The 18,309-nt window shown below is 44.2% G+C and overlaps 1 protein-coding gene across 1 annotated transcript in view; it reads right to left on the bottom strand.

Annotated features, from left to right (window-relative positions):
- TM2D1 (TM2 domain containing 1) overlaps positions 1-17,307 on the bottom strand; it is a 29,925-nt gene extending 12,618 nt beyond the window's left edge. The window contains 7 exon segments of the mRNA XM_077450583.1: positions 5,552-5,625; positions 9,513-9,604; positions 12,229-12,245; positions 12,247-12,338; positions 15,433-15,460; positions 15,462-15,507; positions 17,122-17,307. Coding sequence (XP_077306709.1) covers positions 5,552-5,625; positions 9,513-9,604; positions 12,229-12,245; positions 12,247-12,338; positions 15,433-15,460; positions 15,462-15,507; positions 17,122-17,249 — 477 coding nt within the window. The 5' untranslated portion in view covers positions 17,250-17,307.
- Between the last annotated feature and the right edge of the window lie 1,002 nt (positions 17,308-18,309).

The raw sequence follows: 18,309 nt of genomic DNA, 5'->3' as shown, positions 1-18,309 counted from the left end.
TATTTTTCAAATACTTATTTACATTTTTCAAAATTGAACAAGACCTACATAATATTATATATAAAAAAAAAAAATATATATATATATAGATATAGATATAGATATAGATATAGATATAGATATAGATTTATTTTTTATTTTTTTTCCATTCTCCTCTCTGTACCGATCTGTACAGTGCGAGGAGAGAGGGGGAGGGACCGTTTGTAGAAATTTTAAGTCTTTTTTGATTTATAGAGCAAAAAATAAAAAGCCCAGCGGCGATTAAATACCACCAAAAGAAAGCTCCATTTTGTGTGAAAAAGAGGACAAAAATGTAATACGGGTACAGTGTTGCATGACTGAGTAATTGTCATTCAAAGTGTGAGAGGCCCGAAAGCTGAAAATTTGAAAATTGGTCTGATTAGGAAGGTGGTTTAAAGTGGTTGTAAACCCGTACAACACACTTTGACCTACAGGTAAGCCTAGATTAAGGCTTACCTGTAGGTCCAAGAAATATCTCCTAAACCTACACGGTTTAGGAGATATTTGCCAAAAGACATGCCCTGCTGTCTACGGCGCATGCGCCGCAGACAGCGGTGCGCAGGCGCACTGAGGGTGCCGCGGCCAACGCCGATATACCGCGAGTGGCGGCTCCCGCGCGCACGCGCGGGAGCGACGTCATTGCGGCTTCACCGAATGACAGCGCCGGAGCAACGAGACCCACTGAGAAGATGGAGGCTCCGGACTACAGGGGACAGCGGTGACTTCGCTGGCTCCTGTGTCAGGTAAGTGACACATAATGGACTACTACTAGTAGTCCATTATACTTTACCTTTGCAGGGAATGAAAGAGGAAGTAACACCCATTAGGGTTTACTTCCTCTTTAAGTGCCCTGTGGGTAAGTGGTTAAATGTATTGGATGTGTTTTATAGCAGAAAGTAACAAATTCATTTTTACCCCAAAATTTTTTTATTTATTTTTTGTTTCTAGTGCAAAAACGAACAAACCGCAGAGGTGATGAAATACCACCAAAAGAAAGCTCTATTTGGAGGGGGGGGGGGAGGGGAGGACACATTTTATTTGGGTACAGCGTTCAGTTAAAGTAATACTGAGCCGTATCAAAAAAAAAGACCTGGTCATGAAGGGGGGTTAAAACTTCCGGAGGTCAAGAGACCCTTCAGAGCAAAGTGACAGGGTCTCTTTAACCCTTATGCTGCCAGAGCAGTTTTTGCTGAATGCATCCACCAACACAGGCGTAAGCCGCCCTTCTGAAACGTTCCAAGCAGTAAATGACAGCGCAGATTTATCTGGTATCTGCTCACCTGAATGTGTTTTTGCACGTTAAAAAATTCTTCAGCTCCCGAGGAAGTGGGAGTGCGTTCGGCTCCGAAAACACACAGGATTTATTCTGCTATGAATCAATTTTTATCATTGAAACATCTTGGACTCTTGTTTGGCGCTCTCATTGGATTAGAAGTATGTGGATTCTCAAGTCGGGGTCCTTTCCCCGTTCCTGAGGGTGGTCCCTATATTGCGGGGTGCTGCCAGACCAGAGCAAAAAAAAAAAAAAAAAGTAGAAAAGCTAAACCCAGAACCCTGCTTGTGGCCGAGAAGAAGAGCAATAGACATTACTTCTGCTTTAGGCTGGGTTCACACTGCTGCGATGCGGGAACGCTGCGAATCTACTGCGGGTTCCCGCATCGCATGCCTCCCGGCGGCAGCTCACACTGCCCTATGCGAACTGCTGGGAGTGTCAGTGAAAGGCAGTGCGATCTGCAAACTCGGACAGGAATCGGATCGCATGGTGTGAACACCCCCTGCTGCGGACCAAAAAAAAAAAAAAAAAAGGGTCCTGTGCGAGTTTGGGCCGGATGCGATGCGAATTCAGCCATACTATCTGTATGGCTGAACTCGCATCGCACAGAGATCAGATGTGATTTGCACTGCAGTGCGAATCACATCCGATCTCGTCACCGCAGCAGTGTGAACCCAGCCTTATTGTGGTTGTAAAGGCTAAAGGTTTCTTTTTACCCTTAACCACTGCAGCTCCGGAAGGTTTTACCCCCTTCATGACCAGGCCATTTTTTTTGCATTGCTTTAACCGGTTCCCGACCGCCTCATGCAGATACACTGCGGCAGAAGTACAGGCAGAATCACGTACGCCGGGAGCTTCTCGAGTGTGATCGCGTGTCCTGCGGACTCTACGTGCGCGGGGATACCCGCGAATGTCTCACGGAGAGGAAGAACGGGTAGATGCGCTAATGTAAACAAGCATTTCCCCCGTTCTGCCTGGTGACAGTGTCACTGATCACAGCTTCCTGTAAATCGGGAGCTGTGATCAGTGATGTGTCACAACCAACCCCCCCCCCCCCACACACACACACAATTAAAATCACTCCCTAGGACACACTTAACCCCCTTACAGCGCCCCCTAGTGGTTAACCCCTTCACCGCCAGTCACATTTACACAGTAAATCAATGCATTTTTAATTGCACGATCGCTGTATAAATGTGAATGGTCCCAAAATCATGCCAAAAGTGTCCGATGTTTCTGCCATAACGTCACAGTCACGATAAAAAAATAAAAATAAAAAAACGCTGATCGCCTCCATTACTAATAAAAAAAAAAAAAAAATGTATAAAAATGCCATAAAACGATCCCCTATTTTGTAAACGCTAAAACTTTTGCGCAGACCAATCAAACGCTTATTGCGTTTTTTTTTTTAACCAAAAATATGTAGAAGAATACGCATCGGCCTAAATTGAGGAAAAAAAAAAGTAAAATTTTTTTTTGGGGGGTGGGGGGGGATATTACAGTAAAAATTAAAAAATTATGCATTTTCTTCAAATTTGTCGCTATTTTTTTGTTTATAGCGCAAAAAATAAAAACCGCAAAAGGTGATCAAATACCACCAAAAGAAAGCTCTATTTGTGGAAAAAAAAAAAAAGGACTTCAATTTTGTTTGGGAGCCACGTCGCACGACCGTGCAATTGTCAGTTAAATCAACGCAGTGCCGAATCGCAAAAAAAAAACACTCTGGTCCTTGGCCAGCCAAATCGTCCGGGGCTTAAGTGGTTAACTGATAATTGCATGGTCATGCGACGCTGTACCCAAACTAAATGTATAGAATTTGGGGTTTTTATTTTTGCAACAAAAAAAATAAAAAAATTATATAATATATACATATATATTTATGGTTCTGTAACATCAGAACCATGAAAGTGCTATTCACCCACTAGCGGGGCGGTTTTTTAAAAAGGGTTAAATCCGCCCGCAAAACGCTGCCGGAGCGGCATTGTGGCGGCGGTATCGCAGTACTGCCCCATTGATTTTGATGGGGTGCAGCGGTGGAGGAGCGGTGAATTCACCGCGCCAAAGAAGCTGCTAGCAGGACTTTTTCTGACGGCCGGCCAGTGCACCGCTCCAGTGTGAAAGCCCGAGGGCTTTCACACTGGAGTGAATGGAGCCGCTGTTTTAGGGCGGTTTGCAGGCACTCTTTTTAACGCTATAGCACCTGCAAACCGCTCCAGGGTGAAAGGGGTCTAAAGCCCCATACACACTATCAGATTATCTGCTGAGTTTTTCCTTCAGATTTACCAAAACCATGTAGTAGACGGGCCTGCCTGATTGCATACACATTGAAACTCCTAAGGTTTGTCCTCATATTGTATGTTTTTGGTAAATCTGAAGGAAAAACTCAGCAGATAATCTGATAGTGTGTATGGGGCTTAAAGGGATGCAAGCCCAGCAGATTTCTTCATTAGTGCCCTGCAGCTCCACACCTGACAGATAATTATCAAACCACTCCCATTAGACCCCCTCAGAACAGGGGCACAGACAAACACACAGGGAATTCTTCAGAATAACAAAAAGGTCGGAATCTGCAACAAAGTTTGTTATAATCCTAGCAATGTACAGAGATCATCCAGAGGGGACCCCCCCCCCCCCCCAACAAAAGTGGAGTTAGGCTCCATTCACACTAGCGCTACCCCAAAGTCGCACAATTTCCAGCGCAACTTTAATCTGACTTTACACTTTCTGGATCAAGTCGCATCAAAGTAGTGCAGGCACCTTTTGAACGGGTGCCATTGAAATTAAAGAGGGCCTAAAGTCATTTTTTTCAACTTTCCAATCCATTTATTAAATCTTCTGCCCTTCTTGTTGTTGTAACTTCGGATAGTAAAACATTTTTTTTTTTATGCCAGTAAATCCCTTATACAGCCCACTTCCTGCTTCTTGTCTGGTCATTAGCCTAGGGCAGTGATGGCGAACATTGGCACCCAAAATGTTTTGGAACTACGTTTCCCATGATGCTCAACTACACTGCAGAGTGCATGAGTATCATGGGAAATGTAGTTCCAAAACATCTGGAGTGCCAAGATTCACCATCACTGTCCTAGGTTTATGACATCATGCACAGCTCTCTCTCCCCCACTCTTGTGAGAGTTTGCCAGGATGGGAGGGAGAGTCATAAGAGGGCCAATGAGAGCTGCAGAGCAGGAGATGTGCCTCTGTAAAACCAGGAAGTGAACAGGCTGCAGATTCAGCTGCCCACAGTTAAAATGGATGCAGCCAGACTCAGTGGAGAGAGATTTCTGCAACATATTTGGCAAGTACAGAATCACAGTATATATAAAATAATATGCAAAGTGGTTGAAGGGAAGCTTCAGAATGGCAAAGATGTTTTTATTACAAATTGTGTGAGCAGACTGCAGTTCCTCTTTGAGGAGTCCTCCTATGGTGGCCTCCATCGGTCTCTTGGGCTGCAGCTTACCCATAGGAATGAATAGAGCAGTGGCACGCATGGGCAATATTAAAAGTAACTGACCAAGACCTTGGCTAAATCCATTTATCATGTGTATTCTTCTGGAATCTTGGTGATCTTTGTGTATTTCTTCCAGATCTGTGCGGTAATCCAGTGTGAGACTTCCTGTAATAAAGAACGCTCACTGCTGCTCTCTCTCCTTGTGCAGGGGGGCTGGTCTTGTCTCCGCCCCCTCCTGTCATTTTCTGTAGGCAGCCTGTAGTGGGTGGAGCCTACTGGGCCCTCCCACAGCTTTGCTCTCTCCTTGTGCAGGGGGGACTGGTCTCGTCTCCGCCCCCTCCTGTAGTTTTCTGCAGGCAGCCTGTAGAGGGTGGAGCTGCAGGGCCCCTCCCACAGCTCTGCTCTCTCTTCTTGTGCAGGGGGACTGGTTTTGTCTCCGCCCCCTCCTGTAGTTTTTTTTTAGGGCAGCCTTCCGGGCCCCTCCCACAGCTCTGCCCTCTGCACAGACTATGTACAGCACAGTGATGATGTGACTGCTATTTTTACAAGGTAATATCTGTGTTTACATAGACATCGGGTGCACACTTAGTGGATTTAGAAACTTTGTGGTTATTGAGGAAAATATTTAAATGAAAGCTTTTGTGCCTGGAGTTCAGCTTAGACAGCTGCAGAATAGTTTTCCGTTACTTTGCAAAGGTGCTAGCAAAGTATTGTGGTTTATGCTCAATACAAGGCAGAATCCCTTCTGTGATATATCGTGTTAGAGAAAAAAAAACAACGTACTTTATGCTTTGTAACCAACTCACCTGCATGGCGATGAGGATAAAGTCAATTAGGCTGCCAATTCCGCAGAACCCGACTGTGCAAAACTTCAGCATTCCTGGATGAAAAGCAAAACAGAAACTGTGACATCCTCTCCTATCCATCTATCCGAATCAGCAGAGCTCCTGAAAGCGGCCCACCAGTGTACTATGGGGCCACCTATATGGTAGGCAGCTGCCCCTCTAGACGACTGGAGGCACCAAAATAATAAAAAGATTTTCTTCCACTGATGTGTGGGACAGCAATTTTTAGACATGTGCAATTTGTTTAGTTCCGAATTCGTTTAACAAACTTTGTCAAATTCGTTAGTTCGGAAAATTTCGGGAATTCGAAAATTCGAAAATACAAAAATAAGAATGAAAAATCAGAAAATTCAAAAATCAGAAAATCTGAAATAATAAATATGAATTCATTAGGTATTGGAATTTCTTTTCAAATTTGGATTTTTGAATTTTCGAATTCCAAAAATTCGGAAATTCAAAATTTGAAAGTTTAAAATTTAGAATTTTCAAATTTCTGAAAAACAAAAAACGAATGAAACAAAAATGAACACATTTTTTGTCAGTGCACATGTCTAGCAATTATACCGTTCTGCTGTGCATTACAAAACACTGCTCCTTACCAGATCAACCGAATTTGACATAACAACTTGAAGGTGGTACAAGGCTTTTTCTGGCACTTTGTTTACGAGTTTTAATATTGTCTTTTTAGTAGAGACCCCAAGGAATAAAAAAAATAAAAATAAAATAAAAAAACACCACGCACACACAATATATACCCCATTTTTTTTATATACTATTAAAGATGATGTAACGCCAAGTAAAATAGATATGGCACGCTTTAAAATTGCAACGATCTACAGTACTTAAAAATCTCCATAGGCAACATTTTAAATGCCTTTACAGAATACACTGTTCTTTAAATTTTTTTGATCACTTTTAATCCTATTACAAGGAATGTTTAAAGCGGTATTAAAATTATAATTTATAATTATAGAGATATATATATATATATATATATATATATTTTTTTTTTTTTTTTTTTTAATACCGCTTTAAACATTCCTTGTGTATGTGTGTATATATTATTTAATTATATTGTATTATATTGCAGCTTATCAATTCTTATATGTGGTGGCTTATTTTCTTCCTTTATTTTCACCTGTTGATCATTTATGTTTTGTAAAACTTATCCCAAAAAGTTAAAAAAAAAAAAAAAAAAAAAATCTTGTTTACTTTCACCCAGGACTGGAAGTGATGTCATGATGTTGCTCTGGTCCTCCAAAGCCAAAGAGAGGATCAGAGTGATCTACTCTTTGATTGCCTGTGTGACCAGCCAGCTGCACAATCAGATCATTTCTCGGGTGAGCCGGCAGAAATAGTAAGTCCGAGAAACACCAGCGAGTGGCGGGAGGGGGACATCCGGAGCTCTATTTTTCTGCTAAAAATAAAATAAATATATATATTATAAACCGGGGTTATGGCTGATATCTTCAATCATAATCCCGGTAAACCACTTGTAAATTGTAATGCATATTTTTTATAAATATAATATATATAAAAAATATATTGCAGCCGGCAAGTTGTTAATCTCCATGGCATTTAAAAAAAAGTGTCAGTAAACACAAAATGTGTTTCTTTATTAAGCCTCTACAGCCCCGGTGCCCAACCTGTGGCCTGAGGGCCGAATGCATCCCTTTGGTCTATGATGTGTAGCCCTCGGACCACGCCAGTTTGCATAAGCTGCAGAGCCCCATCATGGCACCCCGGTATTATCTGCAGTCATAACGCTATAAATTTATGAGAGCCTCCAAAAGTAGAAGCACATAGATTATAATGGATAGGCAGAGGGCAGGTGAGCCTGGAGGGGGCCCACCCCTCCATAAAGGCACAGGGGGTGTACAGGACACCCATCTCTTAGCACAAAGGCAGCAATGGTGTCCAGTGCATCCCCTTCACAAGTATACCAACATTACAAACAAATGGCCACTGACCCCACCTATAACTGACCTTTACAGCAAGGGTCCTAATCATGGGGATGCACTGATCTCTACCAGCCTCATGTAACATGTTCCCAGTTTCAGATTGTCTTCTGCAGCATCTCCCCAACCAAAAGCATGTACCCTGTCCTCACTCTCACACCCTCATTTCTTTGATTAAACCTGCAGGTTCTGATAGCCCTCTCAAGCATTCCTGAGTTCCCATGTATAAGATTCACTGCTGGTGTATATTGTGGACAAAAGTACAGTGAGTGATAAATGTTTAAAATCACTCTTCAGAAAGGAACTGACAAGCAGTGAGAGTTATGGCAGGGGGGAAAAAAAAAATGCAGTTTTTTTTTTTTTTAATTATCATCAATTTTTACCGTTTGGCGACCACTTGCCTACACAAATATACTTCAGCAGGGAGGCCAATCTGTGCCAGATCACGTATCTAGTACGTGATCCGACACTTCTGGGTCTGGGACGAGCGCCACCGGCAACCCGCTCACGCTGTGATTGGACACAGCGGGAGCCATTCAGCAGGTATGGCAATCGCTCCGGAGATAAGAATGGCAATCTGCCTATGTAAACAAAAGATCACTGTTCTTTGAGAAGGGAAGGTTGTGATCCTGTGTTTCTGCTAAGCAGGAACACAGATCTTTGCCTTCTCACAGTAAATGCACACCGCCCCCCACCACACACACACACACACACACACACACACACAATTAGAAAGCACTCCTTAGACACACATTCACCAAAAAGTAAAAAAAAGTTAAAAAGGTTATGTTTTTTTTTTTTCTTCAAAATTGTCTTTTATTTGCACAAAAAAAAAAAAAAAAAAAAAACACCAAAAGAAAGCTCTATTTGTTGGGTGGGGGACATACATTTTATTTAGGTGCAATTTCGTACGACCGCGTAATTGTCAGTTAAAGTAAGGGGGGGGGGGGTAACCTTTCAGAGCTGTGGTTGAAGCCTAGCTGCAGCCAAAAGTAAAAAGAGAAAAATCTGCACAAATGAGACAGCCAAAAAGAGCAAACAGAGGGCACTAGCACAGGCCCATAGACAGAACATTCCGATTGAGAGCAGGTTCTCCATTTTTCGGTTGGAAAAAGTTTGTATCTGAAAACGCGTTCGTCTCTATGCAATTCGGACGCGCAAAAAATTACGCATGCTCGGAAACAATTTGACGCATGCTCAGAAGCCTTGAACTTAATTTTCTCGGCTCGTCGTAGTGTTGTACGTGACTGCGTTCTTGACGGTCGAAAGTTCAGCGAACTTGTGTGACCGTGTGTATGTAAGCCAAGCTTGAGCGGAATTCCGTCGGAAAAACCACCCACGTTTTTTCTGACGGAATTTCTGATCCTGTGTACGGGGCACAAGAGGAACGTTCAAAGTAACAGATGTACCCAACATGCTCTAATGAAGGGGGCTCGCTTGCACACTCGATTAGGTAGTGCTAGTGCCCCGTTTTCTCCGTTGGCTGTCTTGGGAGTGGATGCCACATTGGCAACCCATAGTGGTGGCTGGCTGGCTACTACGCATTTCATACATATATCAGTTGCGAGTCTTCTATACTGCACTCCTGAGGAAGCAGGGTTCACCAGTCGTGAAACACATCAGCTTGGGGCCAATCTATGCCACTGTAAACCTTCAAACTAAAAGTTTCTTTAATGGATCTCTGTCCATTGTGATTGAGTTTTAAGTTGTTGGGTAGGCGGTGATGAGGGGGATGAGAATTGAATGTTAAAAATGTCTTTGGCAAAATTAATGTAAAGACTTTATGTTTTATGTATTCTATAGGATGAAAATCGTTTTTTATAAGAACTGCAATAAAATATATGACTAGGAATGTATTAGCTTATAATCTCTCTTGTGTGGTGCCTTAAACATCTGTATCTGGTTGCCCTTTGGTATATCCTCTCTATGCCATTAAAAGTATGGAATCAAGTGAAGTGGCTTACCTAAAGCGGGGTAGCCCAGGTAGAATCTGTCCGCTCCGAGCCATCCAAGAAACAAGGACAAGGCCACTGCTACTTTGTAGGAATAACCGTTTCTGCAATTAAAAACGCAAGAGCAATGAATATACAGAGCACACAAATCATGACAGTCCTTTAGTTCCTTACATTTCAAGCTGAAGTTTAACCACTTCTGCCAGAAAGGTTTTAACCCCTTAAAGTGGTTGTACAGTCTTTTTTATAACTTTTACCTACAGGTAAGCCTATAATAAGGCTTACCTGTAAGTAAAAAAAAAAATATCTCCTAAACCTGTACGGTCTAGGAGATATTCCCCTCGCAATGCGCCGCTGACTGCAGCGGCGTATGCGCACAGGGGATTCTCAGCTGAAATTTCGAGGACGCCGGAAAGAAATCTCCCATGTGCATGAGTGACGATATCGCGGCTCCGGCCACTCACAGCGCCCGGAGCCGCGATACCCGGAAGACACGCCGAGGGTACATGTCAGCTCCCTCGGCGTGTATTGTGCAAGATGTCGGGGCCTCGTTCTAAGGCAAGTATTTCATAATGAGCTAGTATGCGGTGCATACTAGCTCATTATGCCTCTTTCCTTGCAGGTCAGAGAAAAAAAACAAAAACAAACGACAGGGGGTTTACTCCCGCTTTAATGACCAGGCCATTTTTTGCGATACGGCATTGCGTCACTTTAACTGACGATTGCGTGGCCGTGCGACGTACCAAAACAAAATGTCCTTTTTTTCCCCACAAATAGTGCTCTCTTTTGGTGGTATTTGAATGCCTCTGCAGTTTTTTTTTTTTTTTTTTATAAACAAAAAAGGAGCTACAATTTTGAAAAAAACACAATAGAGAGAGATCGCGGTTCCTGATTACTAGGAACAGCAGATCTCCCTCTACTTCCCTGACAGAACGAGGATCTGTTCATTTACATACACAGATCCCCATTCTTTCTCTCCATGGAGCAATCTTGTGGTGGCCGGTGGACTTCACAGCCGCCAGCCACGTGCATCGGCTCCTGCGTCACGCGTGTGCTCCCTATACCTCTTAAAAGCAGCCGACGTACACCTACGGCAGTTTGCGCAGCTGTGCCAACCTGCCGCCGTATATCGACGCCGGCTGGTCGGCAAGAGGTTAATCTGCTTTTAATTTTACCTTCCCTGGTTAACCATTAGTTTGTAACCGATCAGGACACACTAATGAAAGGATTTAAGCCTAGGCGCACATCCAGTTTCCGTTGCGATTTCAAGGAGCGGTTGAACTGTGAGTTGATGTGGTTCAGTTGCCATTTAGAATTTTTGTCTCTCTGCAGCTTCCTAACAAAGATTGCTGACAGCAGAAAGTAAACAAAAGAGCCAGCACTGTAATAAAAAAATAAAAATAAATTAAAAAAAACAAAACAAAAAAACACAACAGCGTGGGGGTCCCCAGCTGATCTATACCAGACCCTTCCCCATCTGGTATGGGTTTTAAAGGGAACAAACCCAAAAAAAAATATGGAAACCCCCCCCCCCCCCCCCCCCACCACCATCCACAATCCATACCAGACCGTTATCTGAGCATGCAGGCCAGGAAAGGGAGGAGACGATCGAGCACCCTCCTCCTACCATGCCACATACTGTGCCTGGCAAAGCACCTTGTACCCATGTTGATGAGAACCTTAGGCAGCTTTCACACTGAGGCGAGTGGGCGCCGGCGGTAAAACGTTGTTTTAGCGGCACTATTCGGCCGCTAGCGGGGTGGCTTTAACCCCTGCTAGAGGCCGAAGAAGGCTAAAAACCACCCGCTGCAGCGGCACTTTGCTGGCGGGTTTGCATCGCTGCCCCATTTTTTTCAATGGGAAGGGGCGCTTTAGGAGCGGTGACCATCCTGCAAGCGCATTGCTCCAGTGTGAAAGCAGTCAGGGCTTTCACATTGGAGTGAATTGAGTGGCTCTTCCAGGGCGCTTTGCAGGCGCTATTTTTAGCACTTTAGGGCCTGCAAAGCACCTCAATGTGAAAGTAGCCTAAGGGTCTGGTATCAAATTTGGGGGGGGGCCCCTTGTTTTCAAAATCGCATCGCAGCTGCACTGCATATACTGTATGTGAAAGGGCTCCACAGAAACTTAGGATATTTCATTTGTTGTGTGATTCTATGCATTCTGAAACGCATCAGAAATCGCATCAGTATGAACATGGGGCTAAATGTATCTGCCTTTATAACCCCAAAAACTTCCCCACTGATACATGGCTTGAGCAAATGTCATAATTATAATGAATAAAACAAACTGTGTCAACCCCTAAGCTTCTCCCTTTCATTTTCTAACCTGCTCTTTAAATAAACACAGCTAGAATCTAATTGGTTGATAAGGTAAAACACAATTCACCTGACGGTCAGTTCACACCAGGATCGCACAAGAATGCAGGCATTCCCGTGCAATGTTTTTTGACAGCCCATTCATTTGAATGGGCTGCAAAAGGCAATGGACCTTGTAAAATGTAGTGCTTGCACTACTTTTAAAAACACATTGTGCCAAACCGCATGGTACTGCAGTAACATGTGATTTGGTGCCCGCGCATACGCACTGCGTTTGTGATCTCCATTTACACGGGGCACCTGCATACAGATTGAAAGCGAGTCTGAAAGTGGTGCAGGGAATGTGCAAGCAAAGCGACTTTCCCCAAGCCGCGTGATCCGACCCTCAGTCATATGAACACAACTGTACTCACACATTGCGGCAGGGGAAACGGCCGGAAGAAGCCAACTTCTTTACCAGAGAAGGTTGTCACATTCCCCTCATGATCTTTACAGGAAATATTCGGTGCCGGATAACATGGAGCTGCAGAAGATAAGAATATCGGTGAGGGATGAATACCTTTATTAGAGGATTTTTATAGGCATGACCAACATTTACTCCCAGACTTAAAGAGTAACTCCACTTAAGTTGAAAAAAAAAAACTCTGGGGGATCTATGTACATTGCATTGGGACAAAAAACGTGTGTGCTGCCGCCACCTCTGCACCCCCTAATAACTTACCTGAGCCCCATCTCTATCCTGCGATGTCCACGAGCCCCTCGGCTGTCCGGAACTCTCCTCCTGATTGGCTGAGACACAGCAGCGGCACTACTGCCTCCCATGGCTGTCAAAGTCAGTTAGCTAATCAGGGGCGAGAGCACTAGCGAGAGAGAGAGCGAGCGCGAGAGACGAATGGCATATCCGTGTCTGAATGGACACCATGAAGCTGCAGCTTGGGTGCCCCCATAGCAAGCCGCTTGCTGTGTGGGCACTCAACAGGAGGGAGGGGCCAGAAGCACAGAAGTGGGACCCTAGAAGAGGAGGATCAGGGCTGCTCTGTGCAAATCCACTACACATAGGAGGTAACTATAACATGTTTGTTATTTTATATTTTTTTAAATGAGAATTTTACAAGCACTTTAAAAAAACAAGCAACTTTGTTGCAGATTCCTACCTTTTGTTATGCTGGAGAAATAGCCGTTTGTGTATATGGGCACAGCGAGCCTAGGTTCATACTAGATGCAGTGCAAATTCACAGCGAAGTGCTGCGGATTTGGCACCGCATCTAAATTGCATTCTGTCCATACAAACCGATTACGGGGTTATGTTAATTTAACGACACCCCACAATAGGTTTGCAAAACGCAGCGCAATTTTCAGAATTGGGATCGCACCCCATTCGCAGCAAACTGGTGCAGGACCTCTTTCTTTTTTTTTGTCGCATGGGTGTTCACACTCCTATGTGATACAATTATGGTGCGGACAAAAAAAAAAAGAAGGGGGGGGGGGGTGGGAATGGGCAATATGAACCATACAAATCCATGGCTCAAATCGCACCCCAGAGATACCGCATGTAATTTTGTAATTTGCACAGGAATGTGCTGAGATTGCTGCGTGACTTACATGTGGTGTCTGAACAGCAGCAGTGTGAGCCCAGGCTGAATCTAACGGGAGTGGTTCTGTAATTATTAATCAGCTGCTGCACCTGTAGGGCTCTATGGAGTTACCCTCTGACAAAAGAAAATCTACTAGTCGCAGGGGTCTCCAACTTGCGGCTCTCTAGTTTTTCCGAAACTACAAGTCACATCATTGCCTCTGCCTGTGGGAGTCATGCTTGTAACTGTCAGCCTTGCAATGCCTCGTGGGACCTGTAGTTTTGCAACAGCTGGAGGGCAGCCAGTTTGGGACCCCTGTAAACTTGTGTATAACCAGTGTACAGGACATCGAGGATGAGTCCTGGACAAGGTGCTATGTTTTGCCCAGATTTGGCTTGTGGTCCCTTTAAGAGAGGGGTGGTTTAGTTGCAGTTGGCATAGTAAGGGGTTCTCACCTGTGCAGGATGAAAGGGTTCCGGGACAGTCCAATCATAGGAGAGAGGCAGGCCATAGATTATGCAATTTTCTTTCCCTCAACCACGGGAAAAAAAAAAAATATAATATATATATATATATATATATATATATATATATATATATATATATATATATATATATATATATATATATATATATATATATATATATATAGGAGGCAATAATTTTACAAAATTTGTGTGCCACATCCAAAATTATAGACTGAAAATTGGAACACCCCTAGTGGTGGACTTTTAAGGCACGTACAGTCAATATCAGGTTTTTAAGATACAAAAGAGTTTTTTTTTATTGAAAAAAAATTAAGAAAATACATAAAACAAGGAATGCATAATTACACCGATAGTCTGTATATACACTGATTACTTGAAATACCCTATGCGTTTCGGAGAGACTGAATCTCCTTCAGGGGTAAGTGTAAGAGATGGACCGATTCCTGCCGGGGCGACCACACTAGAAGGCTTCGAAAGGGAAAAATAACCATCGGCAACATCCACCCTGGTTCTCTGTCATGTTTTTAATTACAAGCCTTATGGAATGTCTATTCAACACACTGTTCTGAATATACCATATTTTACACATATACATACCCCTAAAGGAGGAGATTCAGTCTCTCCAAAACGCGTAGGTTATTTCAAGTAATCAGTGTATATACAGACTATCAGCGTATTTATGCATTTTTTTTTTATGCATTTTCTTAATTTTTTCAATAAAAAAAACTCTTTTGTATCTTAAAAACATGATATTGACTGTACGTGCCTTAAAAGTCCACCACTAGGGGTGTTCCAATTTTCGGTAAAAAAATAAATAAATAAAAATCACTTGATCCCTCCTGCAGTGCTATTGTATTATGACAGCAGAAGGTGGTGGCTTTAGCTCCAAGTGCAGGTGGGGAGTAGTAAGGAGTTTGGAGAAGTGCCGTCTGACTGCTACAAGATGCAAAAATGTCTCAGTCTGGACTTTTCTACCCACGGGGCAAAATCCTTGTGTGGCTGAGATTAGCGCACTTCTGTTTTCTTGGAGTTAGGCCCCTTTCACACCAAATGCTGCGACCGGGGTCCACGTGTCTGTTTTTTTTTTTCCCCCAGGTGGACCCGATCAGAAACCTCTATTCCACTCTGTGGAGTGGCGGGTGCAAGAAAAAGGACACGTGTCCGTTTACTCCCGCCTACATCCAATCTGGATCGGAGGGCAGTCCTCATTGGGCGGACCGTTTACATCCGACCGCCCAATGAGGAGAGCGGGCTTTCACAGAGTGGGACACGGACCCGTCATTCGCCTCCTGAGCGGGGGGGGGGGGAAATCGGCGGACATTCCTGGCGGCTGAGCAAGCGGATCGCAGGCGGAGTCCACTGTGTATGAAAGGACTCTGAGGATCTCTTCACACCACAAACTAAAATGATACAAAACTATTTATGTGTGAGACAAAGAAAAAAACAAAAAAAAAACAAATATACGTTGGCAACTTGGGTATCCCAGATTTGTCAAGAAAGAAACAAGACTACTAGATCATCAGCAGAAATATTACTTAGAAATGTCACCACTTACCAAAAGCCGTTAAGTTGGCACATTTAAAACGGTTCCTGCGTTATCGGGTTGATTTTTGGGTCCAGGCACATATATGTTCAAGGATTAAGGAAAAGCGAGCCATTCGGATTAAATATTCAGGAGACAAATTTATACCCCGGAATGGAATGTATGAGGTACAAATACAACATGAAAAAAGGAACAGATATCTGTGATCTGCCCAACATCAACGTGGTCACACGGGGACTTTGTCTTTTTTTTTTTGAAAAAAAAAAAAAAATAACACGAAAAAAAAAAATAACACATTATATAATTACAAAATATATATGATTAAAGCAGAACTTTGGTATTTTTGTTTAAAAAATACCCTTGCCGTGGGGCCTTCCTCACCATGCAAGGGTTAAATACTGGGCAGGGGGATCCCAAATGTTTTAATACGAGCGCCACGTCATATTTTACAATAATTCTAGGGCTGAAAAAAAAAAAAAAAAAAAAAAAAAAAGTTTTAGAAATTTATGTAAACAGTAACAAAGTCCCCCCCCCTACATTCCGGATTGACCAGCAGACCCCCCCCCCCCCACATTCACGATTGACCAACCGCCCCCCCCCCCCCCCCACATTCACGATTGACCAACCGCCCCCCCCCCCCCCCCCCCCCCACATTCACGATTGACCAGCAGACATCTATCCAGTACATTCACGATTAAAGCGGAGTTGCACCCAAAAGTGGAACTTACACTCATCGGATTCCCCCCCCCCTCCGGTGCCACAATTGGCACCTTTCAGGGGGTGCAGATACCTGTATTATACTTTCGGGAGTCACGCCCCTTCCCCCCCCGCTATCTCCCCGGAAACACATGGGTCCCGTGGAGATAGCGGGAACCACTTACGACGCGCAGCTCACCTTGCGCATACGCAGTAGGGAACCAAAGCCATAACGCTTCACTTCCTGACTCCCTCAATCAGAATGGCGGCAGCGGCAGCAGCCGAGAACCCAGCGAATGCTCGGCCTCGGATGCCGAGATCGCCGGACTCCAGGAAAGGTAAGTGTCCATTTATTAAAAGTCAGTAGCTGCAGTATTTGTATTTGCTGCTGGCTTTTAATAATTTTTTTTGTAGGTGGAATCCCTCTTTTAAGGATGAGCTTGGGCGTGTTCACACAGCGCACGTGCCGACTTCCTGGCGGGCTTGCGAACACACCCGAACTCATCCTTATTCACTGCTGACCAGCAGAACAACCACCCCCCACCTGTGTCCCCATTGCAGAGATATCCCCTCACTTCCGGTCCCAGAGGCCAAACAGGAAGTGAGAGGAAATCCCTGGATTGTCCCCATTGGAAGATTTCCTCTCTACTCCTGTTCTGGTGACAACTCAGAATGTGGGATCTTCTCAGCAATAACAGAATATAGAGGGGGAGGCACAGACAGCAATAAATACTGACAGGGGTTCTAAACCAAATCCACTTTACCCAAATAAAGTGTGTCCTCCCATTCTACATCTAATGCTAGGTCTGGTCTGGTGACAGGGCCTCTATAGAGGGGATTCCTCCCCCATAGTATTGCTAGTTCCTGTAGTTCCACCCCCCCCCCCCCCCTTACTTAAGCCTCAGTCCTTTGGCTCCCCTGGCAGCCCATTGCTGGGCTATGTAGTGCCCCAAGTTCAGACTGACCCCCCCCTCCTCCACCCCTCAAATCCTCCTCTCAGGATATTGTCCCAGCCGCAGCTCCTCGCACTTGAAGCTTCCATCCTCCGCAGACACACAGGCCAGATGCGACCACCACAACACCGAGAACCCGGCGACCAGCAGAAGCAGCAGACCACCCCTGGGCGCCGCCATCTTGCCGGTGGCACAACAAGCGGGCAGGCTGCTGCGTAACCAGTCACGTGACGCGGCCAAACGTTGGCTCCGCCCCGCCGTCTCAGGTCGCTGGCCACCATCTTGGGAGGGGCACAATAGCCGTATGACGCGCCTACCGTCCGCCATGTTGTGTGTAGCAAGCTATGAGGGTAAATTTAATTTAGAAGATTTTACCCCCCCTTAATGACCAGAGCATTTTTTATTTATTTATTTTTGCGATTCGGCACTGCGTCGCTTAAACTGACGAATGTGGTGGTACGGTGCTGCACCCAAACGACAGTTTTCCCACAAATAGAGCTTCCTTTTGGTGGTATTTGATCACCTCTGCGATTTTTTTTTTGATTTTTTTGTGCTATGAACAAAAAAGAGTGACAATTTTGAAAAAAAACCTTTTTGCTATAATAAATATCCCCAAGAAATATCTAAAATAACAAATTTCTTCCTCAGTTTAGGCCGATATGTATTCTTCTACACGTTTTTGGTAAAAAATAAAAGTGATCTGCGATTTTTTTTATCGGGACTGCGACATTGCGGCGGACACATCGGACACTTTTGACACCATTTTGGGACCACTGTTTACTGTATAAATGTCACTGGCAGGGAAGGGGTTAAACACTTGGGGGGCGTTAAATGTGTTCCCTCGGTGTGTTCTAACTGTGGAGGGGCTATTGGCTACCCCTGACATGACAGAGATCGATGTTCCCGATCACAGGGAGCAGTAGATTCCTGTCATGTCACAAAACAGAACGGGGAAATGCCTTGTTTACATGGGAATTTCCCTGTTCTGCCTCTCCTCGTCGCGATCGTGGGCCACCGGCGGACATCGACCCTGCGGGACCCGGCAGTAAGTAGCCCGTGCCCGCTAGCCCGGGATTACGAAGGGACGTACGGGTACACCCTTTCGCGCACACGTGCTATCTGCCGACGTACATCAGCATGCGGCAGTCGGGAAGCGGTTAAACATGTATAAAATATATTTTATATATATATACCAATATATATATATATATATATATATATATATATATATATATATACA

Source organism: Lithobates pipiens, unplaced genomic scaffold, assembly GCF_037356315.1.
Source record: "Lithobates pipiens isolate NorthernLeopardFrog02 unplaced genomic scaffold, aLitPip1_a1.2 Scaffold_23, whole genome shotgun sequence".
In the NCBI taxonomy this organism is placed as follows: Eukaryota; Metazoa; Chordata; class Amphibia; order Anura; family Ranidae; genus Lithobates; species Lithobates pipiens.
The sequence above is the reverse complement of the archived record's forward strand: the minus strand, read 5'-3'. Positions and strand labels throughout refer to the sequence as shown.